General features: G+C 38.0%; 1 protein-coding gene across 1 annotated transcript in view; it reads right to left on the bottom strand.

Moving 5' to 3' along the window:
* Positions 1–6,109, bottom strand: part of LOC107708008 (DNA excision repair protein ERCC-6-like) — a 15,125-nt gene extending 9,016 nt beyond the window's left edge. Inside the window, exons 1-7 of the mRNA XM_016512150.1 lie at positions 5,998–6,109; positions 5,151–5,546; positions 4,942–5,062; positions 4,572–4,680; positions 3,177–3,882; positions 1,373–1,504; positions 861–1,019 (exon numbers count right to left, since the gene is read on the bottom strand). Coding sequence (XP_016367636.1) covers positions 861–1,019; positions 1,373–1,504; positions 3,177–3,882; positions 4,572–4,680; positions 4,942–5,062; positions 5,151–5,536 — 1,613 coding nt within the window. The 5' untranslated portion in view covers positions 5,537–5,546; positions 5,998–6,109. The remainder of the gene's footprint in view (positions 1–860; positions 1,020–1,372; positions 1,505–3,176; positions 3,883–4,571; positions 4,681–4,941; positions 5,063–5,150; positions 5,547–5,997) is intronic.
* Positions 6,110–8,984: the final 2,875 nt, after the last annotated feature.

Below are 8,984 nucleotides of genomic sequence, written 5' to 3' on the forward strand. Positions count from 1 at the left end.
TTTGGGATCATTATGGCTTGATATGATATTCCAGATTGTGAAAGCCATTGATAGCGAGCCATAATTGAGTTTGCAAACAATCAATTTGCGGATGAGCGACGCCAGACAGCTTATTGACCATCCAGGAGGGCCTCCACCCAGAGTGTGTATGGCAAGAAAAGCAAAAAAAAGTAAAAAAGGCATTACTTTAAACATGTTTAATTACGTTTCATGTTTAATTTTCCCCCCTCCCTGCCCAACGAGCAGTCTCTCTTTCATGTCACGTCCTTGTTTCTCCTTTGATGTCGCCACTAAGAGAATTAGAGGAATATCATAATTGAAACGTCTTTAATAATTCACGCCAAACCTCTCTCCACCAGAAATCCAGCTGCTGGCTTGATATGATATTCTGGATTGTGAAAGCCATTGATAGCGAGCCATAATTGAGTTTGCAAACAATCAATTTGCGGATGGGCGACGCCAGACAGCTTATTGACCATCCAGGAGGGCCTCCACCCCGAGTGTGTATGGCAAGAAAAGCAAAAAAAAGTAAAAAAGGCATTACTTTAAACATGTTTAATTACATGTTTCATGTTTAATTTTCCCCCCTCCCTGCCCAACAAGCAGTCTCTCTTTCATGTCACGTCCTTGTTTCTCCTTTGATGTCGCCACTAAGAGAATTAGAGGAATATCATAATTGAAACGTCTTTAATAATTCACGCCAAACCTCTCTCCACCAGAAATCCAGCTGCTGATAGATAGATAGATAGAAAATGTTTTTTTAGCCCTTTTTATTTTTACTTTTGTTTAAGTTGAAACAAATTTCCATAAATACAGTAGATAAACAAACTAAAAACGTATGACCATGTGGAGTCCCTTGCCTGTAATTGGAGCCACGTGTTTTTAGCTTGCTGTAGCTCAGGCCTGCCAGGAAGGCAATTATCTGGATGGTCTTGCCCAGGCCCATCTCATCTCCCAGAATGCCTCCTGCTTGCTGGCAGTGCAGTTCCCACATCCACCCGACACCTGTCTGCTGATACCTGGACAACAAAAGCAAACGTTTTATCGCACAAAACGCAGCCCCAGCACAAACACAAACACAGTGGCTGATGAATTAATCATAGGGCCATTATCACTATTGATTCTGGATAAATGGGCCATAAGTGTTGCCCAATTGATGTGCTGTAAAACACAACTAGAACACAACAGCCGAGTCCTTCTTTCCAAGTCTAAAGCACTTCACCCCTCCCCTCATTTACAGCTCAGCTTTCGGGACTCATAAAATTTCTGTACACAGTTAATATTTCACATTGTATGCGCATGTGTAAGAAAACAAGACTTATTGATTCTTTTCTTTCATTATGAGAGTATGTGTGATTTGTGTGAGACATACTTGAAGAGTTTCTTCCAGAGGAAACCAGGCATTTTAAATCCTTCATCAAATTCTGCTTCACTCTCCTCGGACTCATCCTCTCCTGCTTCTCTCTTCGCCTCTTTTTCCCGAAGTCTTTGCCTTTTCCACTTCCTGCAAGAAGACAAAACCACAACAAAACCATTACTGGCATCAACTTGAAGCCCTTTGAAGCTGAACATCATCACTGAACATTCACCAATATAGACCAATCAGCATTAAGCATGAGTAGTTGTTGACCAATATATATCAGCCTTGTCAATATTTGTCCTTTTTCAATTATCCCATTGGCCAAATTGTTTTTTTGGCTGATTTTTAACAAGTTGATTTCAAACTAAGCTGAGCTACATCCAGTTTGCCGCTATGTCACATTCACTGTGTACTTTATGTAAAATTAGTATTACCTGAATATGATTCCCAGTGCACACAGTCTTAACAGATTACTGAGTGTACTTCCTTTTTAGTCATGTTTGAACTATTTCTTTATTTGTGAAAAATATTAGGATTACAGAATCAAGAAACTGCTATCAAAAGTATAAATATATTTTTATTTTAGTAGTTTTGTTTTTTTATTTTGTAGTACATAATTTTCATATCATGTGAAGTATAAATTTCACTGCAGCCTGTGCTATTTATTGTCTTTATATTAACTGTGATATACAATATCATATATATCTGCTTTATATTGGCCTACAACCATCCTGCTCTCCATGACATCGGATCCAAAAATTAATATTGGTCGACCACTAAGCACAAGGCTACAGTTCAGTAGCAAAATGGCTCGAGTAGCTGTGTTGCATGTCTAAAATAGAAACGGACCACCGACTGGTGTGGACACAGTGTCACGTTGAACGACAGACCCCACAGACATTTCCCATACTGAAGACTTCACATAACGTATTTGATTAACAATCTTAAACTAAAACAGTCTGCTGCTGACATTTAAAATCTGACTCTGTTAAAGATGCCTCCTACGGGAAAGTTTGCAAGGTACCAAAAGTCCCCGGCCTCGGTTTTTAATTTCCTAGCCAAAGAACTACAGACAGACAAAGACAGAAACCGAAGAGAGAGAGAGAGAGCGGGAGACCTTTCCCTTCCTCTGCCCCTCATTCCAGCAGGCCAGATTTAATTGACCCACTTCTGGCTTCAGGGAAAGCTACAGCAGTTAGTGGCAGTGTCGTCAGAAAAGCAAATTAAGATTGATACAGACAATTAGGAGCTTGAGCTCCCCAAGAAAGGTACACAGAGAGGAGTGTAGGGAAAAAAAATCCATCTTCATTTGGGGTTGGTCCTGTCACTCCGCAATGAAACTGTTCCCTTTATCTGGGGCTTCCGAGACTGCACTTGTAATTAAGTCAAGACTAAGCATTGGTTCAGTTAATTACGTTTTTCCCCCCTTTATTCCACCGCTCGGCATTGCTTGCGCTCCACCATAGCAGAAATGAGTGGCCGCATTCACATTTAAACCAACCAGAGCGGAGAAATATGGAGAGAGAGCGTATGCCAACTCAATTTGCTTACTATAAATACGAATGCATAAATCTTGTTAGGTTTGCTTCCATCTATTTGCACATTAACATTGGAATAAATACATGCATGCATACCATAATGAGAAAATATGAATAGGCATAGAATTTGCTTAGTCAAAAAACAGCTGCCAATCTCATCAGTGGATTAGGTTATCTGTTCTAGCATACATGCTAGGCAAAGTAACTAAACATATGAATGGCCTTTGACTGTAATGATTGGGACGGTTTATGAAATGATGGATTCAGACTAAACTTACCTAATCCTTTGCCTGTAATACTCAATATCTCCATCATCTTTACATTTCTTGACTTTTCCTCCTTTCTGAGAGTCTTCATCCTCTGAGCTGCTAGGGATGTACTCGTTGCTCTCATCCTCCTTCTTGGGCTTCCTGGTTTTGGCCTGGTTCTTCTTCTTGTATGGTTTAAGTTGGTATTCTTCATCTTCATCCACCCAGAACTCATCATCATCTCTCTCTGGTTCCTCGGGATCCATCAGCTCATCGCTCGGGACGTACTCTGAACCCTCGCTGTCGGACGTCTGCTCCCCATCGCCTTTCCTCCTCCTGGCTCGGGGCAGCTCCTTCTCCACCTTGGGCCTGGCTTTGGGGTGAGCCTTCAGGGCGGTCCTCTGGAGCTTACGCATTCGCTTTTGGAGCTTCTTTTCTTTGCTGGAGAGCGATCTGTTCTTTTGCTCTTTGCCACCTGTGGTCTGTCCTGAGTGCTTCTTAGTGATCTTCTTCTTTAAGATGGGTCTCTTCCTGCTATCCGCTAACATGGCTTGGTCGGCGAGGTACTTGTCGAATCCGGAGTTCTCGCTGAGCATAACCTTTCGAGGCTTTTTCTTCTCTTGCTTCTGAGGGATCCGTGAACCGAAGGGGGTCATGTGACCTGTGCGGATGAGCTCTTCCCATTCAGACTCCTGAGCTGGCATAAGCATGCTGCCCAAAGTGGATGGGCCTGGTTCTAACAGATGCAAACAGTGTAGAATAGTACCACTGTTAGGCACACAATACCATATTATAGCAAACATTGAAAGAAAGACAGTAAGAGAAATTAAATTATATATATGTTTCCATGATGCAGACATTTTGTAATATTTTGTTTAAATGTTTAGAAAGTGTTTTTCATGAATGAATCGGCTCTGGAAACACTTAGCATAAAGCACTTTTGAATGTTCAAATTGTGCATGATTTACATCTATTTTTGAATTTGATATTAATTTTATTTAACATTTAACAACTATAATTGTCAATATTACAATTTATTTTAGGTCATCGAGTTCTCATAAACTGACAATAAGCTGTGAAGTTTTTATATGTCTAGAAAACAATATCTAGTTAAAATAAGGTAAATAAATAAAAATAAAAAACACAAATATTGTAACAAACTCCAGACGCCCCTCTAGGCAGAACCACTATTGTATAAATACCACTATTAGTCCTACACAAGCATATTACAACTAATATTAAAAGAAATACAATAAGAAAACTTTACAAAACACAAACATTTTAGTGTAAAATATGTAACGCCCATTGTATATACAAAATGATTGTTCAGCCAGATCAAAAGAGCATATGATGCTCCAATACATTTAAATGTTAAGGCTAATAATGCACCTAAAGCTTCTGAAAGAAACCGTGCTTCAAACTTACCTTCGTCATCCTCAATCAATAATTCTGCCTCAAGCTTCTGGATATCCTCTCCATCAAGAACAGCCTGCAATCTCTTCTGCTTGGCTCTGATCTTTTTTAACTGCTTCTCCTGTAAAAGACAACAGACTTCTGAAGTATTGTATAGTAAGGATTTTCAAAAAGAAACACATTATTGAAATATTATAAGCTCTTATCTAATTAGGAAACTAAAGTGAAAATATATTTAATATAAAATATCAATTTAAAATAATAATTTAAAATGGATTAAGCCTTCTCATTTGATCGGATACATTTCCAACAACATAAAATCCATAGTGGTACCGGCTAAACCAAGCAAAATAAATAAATAAATAGTCCAGTTTATGCTTACCTTGTTCTCTTTTTGTCGTTTGACAGACTCAATTTTCCTACTGATGTCTTTGCTAGAGGCAGCATGAGGGGCTAACTGCTCTAAAATTTTGTTGATGTGTTTCAAAGCAGTTGTACATGACCTGAAATGCATTACAAACCAACAAAATTATTTTTGACAGACATACATAATGCACTGTTTCAAGATCAATAAAGCAAGCTTAAATTCACCTGACGTCATCCAGTACAGACTCATATTCTTTCTCGGCCTCAGCTTTGGCTGCTGCTTGGTTGGACTCCTGAATGGCCCTGTCCACCTGCTGCAACACACCTTGCTCGAGAACATCCTGGTCATACACATCCACTCCCAATCCCTGCAGCTCAGCAGCCTGAGAGTTGCGGTCCACTGACTGGATCTCCTGACGGTTGATCTGGAGCAGGGCCTGGGATTTTCTAGGATTTTGTGACCCAACATTCTCTGGACATGTAGCCACTGGCTCTTCCTTGCTGCTTCCGGGGATGGAAAGGCCATTGTCTTCTTGGACTCCAGGAGTAAGGGCGCTGACAGGGCTGGACAGGGGAGCCAGGGCCTGGTCCTTGTTACCTTCTACTGGCATTGCCAAGTAACTGTGAATAAGGATCATCTAAGACTGTAAACTTTGGATATGTTTTATTACTTAGACACCAAAGTAAAAGTATTTTAATAACAGAGAAACCGTTGAATAATAATAGCTTACATTAGGAATGACATTTTAAAGATAAATTTTCTGTCATAAATATCTATTTATAATGGTGAAAACATCTGTATTGAACAATTACACCGTTAACGACCATAACAAAAGTCATACACAATAACAGAACACTACAACAGCTACCAACGCGATACACAGATTAATTTGAAGGCAAATGTGGTTATATTGATGTTTGATTATATCATTTCAAGTTTAAAATTATTTAAAGGGTGATTTATCTTATAGTATAGGGTTGTGTGCTGAATGCTAACTGCTAGCATATTATTATTGTTGGTAGCCTTCAATTCAACTCAGACTTTTAAAAAGCACAACAATAAACAACAAACCTTCACAACGACCCGACTCTTTTAAATGATTTATTCGTTTAACGTGAATCCATTAAGATCTCGTTTTAGTTTTGCTGTGTACTACTATCTAGCATGTGAACTTGTTATACAATCACTGCATAATAAACTGTGAAGGGAGAACGTTTAAGGCACCGTATAAATGTCACCGGCTGAGGAAACATGTCAAAATAAAAGTCAGTAGCGGACGTACAGTGAAAAGACAGTAAAGTATTTTTTTAATAATAAATAAATGTTGTGCAGAAATTAACAATGGCAACAATGCCACCAGAGTTAAATCATCTGTTTGTATTCGCTGTGTGTGTGTGTGTGTGTGTGTGTGTGTGTATATATATATTCATAACTGAATAAATTTTTTTTAATAAAAATGTAATTAAATTTAAAAATAAAAACTACATTTTACAAGTACATTTATCAGCAAAAAGGTTAATACAAATAATTATTAAAAATAAATAAATTACATAAAAATTTATTTTTTATTGCAAAATACGAAGTACATTTTAAAAGTACTTGTCACCAAAAATTGTAAATAAATGTAAAAAAAAATGTGTGTATATATATATTCAGTCGCATTTTATTAGGCATGCGGGCTAATTAAGATAATTGATGTCTTTTTTTCGTGAATGAATGAATACATAAATAATAATAATAATAATAATAATAAACAGATCTGAAAACGCTGATCACGAAGCACACCCAAATATTTAAATTGTATTAGATCAGGGGTGCCCAAGAATTCATTTCTAACGGCATGATTTTTCTGATTATTTTTTGGCCTAGTTTTCTATGCTATATAACAGAAACTGATGCAAAGCCGATGGTCTATGAACAAAATGTGTTTATTTACACTGCATTTCAGAATAAACAGAGGATTTAATTAAAATCTTATCCACGTTTCACTCAGCCATTCACAAATGCAGAGGCATCTTAACCAAACATTGTTAAAATATACACAGCGCATTATTTTTTTTTGTTTGTACGTTTTGAATGGACTTTATAAATGTCACGTAGGCCCGCTGAGCAGAAACAAAAGAACTTTTATTGCACATAAATAGAGAGTTAATGTTAATACTAAATAAAAAAAGAGTTTAAGCAACTCGTTTATACTGTTGCTGGTGCTCTAAACAGTTTTGTTGCAACAGAGTAAACATTATTTACAAAAACCTACAGTTTTCATTATAAAAATGTAAAAGCCTATTCACTCTTAATCAACCTCTTGGTGAGCTGTTAACCGAGGTATCGCTGTGATCATTGTATTAGTGAGTTGAAGTCGAGAACTGATTGCAGTTCGCAAATGAATCATAGGCTGCGTCCGAAATTGCATTCTCTTTTTCCTCACGGGCATTAAAAAGTATGTTCTATATGAGTATGAATGCAATCAAGAAGTACAAAATTTTTCATGATGTCATTGTCATGTGACCTATCAAAATCAGATGTGTCGCTTGCCATTCACAAATAGTAAAGTGTTCATTAGATATACACTTTCAAATCTCACTGGAAATAGTAGGAACACTGTAAATTTGGATAATTACTTCATTCACATCTACTATACACATATATGGAAGTTTGCTGTTTTGGATGCAGCCTTGCAGACTGGTTTTGCAGTGAACTACTTCAATTGATTTAGTGAATCAGACTGAATTGGACATATTGGAATAACAACGTAAATTTCAGTCTGTTCTGCACCCCAAACTATTGTGTGTAGATGAGAAATATAGCAAACATGTTTGTTTGACTGTTAACATTTCGCATCCTTATTATTCCATGAACACTGTTTACAAAAATTCACTGAAAATGTTTATAGCACAGGATCTACAAACACCACTGTAAATCTCCTGCCATCATGAACAAATGTGTAAGTATGACGAAATCACTTAATCACTGCTTTACGTCTTTCTGCCTCTCTGTGTGGATTCTTTTGAAGGTGGATAGGCAATTCAAATATTTACTCAGCATGTACAGTGCATGAAATAGGGGAAAGCTCAGAGGAGGGAAATGGAAGTTGATGTTTTAATTGCTCCCAGCACAAGTCTGTACATGTTGCTACGGGGGAGAGCCGTTTATTGAATCCTTTAAGGTGGTAGCCAATGCATTGGGCAACCACCTGCGGTTGTAGTTGTAAATGCTGAATGAAAGTCCTCAGAAACACGTTGGTGCTGGTAGTTCAGAGTGCAGTGCACGTACAGCGTGTACAATTAGTGCTTTATTTTGTACTATGCTGTGGCCTTAATATAAATAAATATATATATACTACATACAACAGTTCTTTCTGGTCCTTGAATCTGATTGGCTGATAAGAGTGCGATATTAGAGTGATATCAGAACTCCACCCCAATAACTCCCAGCCGTTTCACAGTTTGTAATCGTATCCCTCCGCTTGCGGTACCTCTTACAGCGAGTGTCATGGCGGACGCCCAAATCCAGTACAATATGCAGTTTGTTAACGTCTATTTTAAAATTTGCTTCAACGTTTTCGGACATGTGAGCTCCAGATGGTCAGCGGCAGTTTTGCGCTCATGATGCTGCCCGAGAGCGCCTCACCTCGGCCAGATCTTCTGGAATTTACCGCTGGCTCTGATGTCTTTGTAGTGGTTAAACATGAGATGTAATTCGTTTTGGGTAAATCTAATGGGCAGTCTTTGGTTTCATTAATCTATTATTTGTTCCAGAGAAGATAGTTTTGGCAAAATCTCATGTTTTGTAAATTCAGAGCACTGCCTTTCATAGACAGCAAGGGTCCTTACACGATCAAGGCCCAGAAACATAGCAAGGACATCCGTAAAATAATCCATGTGACATCAGGGGTTCAACCGTAATTTTACGAAGCTACGAGAATACTTTTTGAGTGCAGAAGAAAAAAAAAACGACTTTATTTAACAATTTGTCTTCTCCGCATTACCCTAGCGCCATTTTGGAAAGTATCCACTGAACGCAAATTGCGTATGCTTTCGTTCAAATCAAAGCGTAAA

Source organism: Sinocyclocheilus rhinocerous, unplaced genomic scaffold (genome assembly GCF_001515625.1).
Source record: "Sinocyclocheilus rhinocerous isolate Xijiao unplaced genomic scaffold, SAMN03320098_v1.1 scaffold1243, whole genome shotgun sequence".
Lineage (NCBI taxonomy): Eukaryota > Metazoa > Chordata > Actinopteri > Cypriniformes > Cyprinidae > Sinocyclocheilus > Sinocyclocheilus rhinocerous.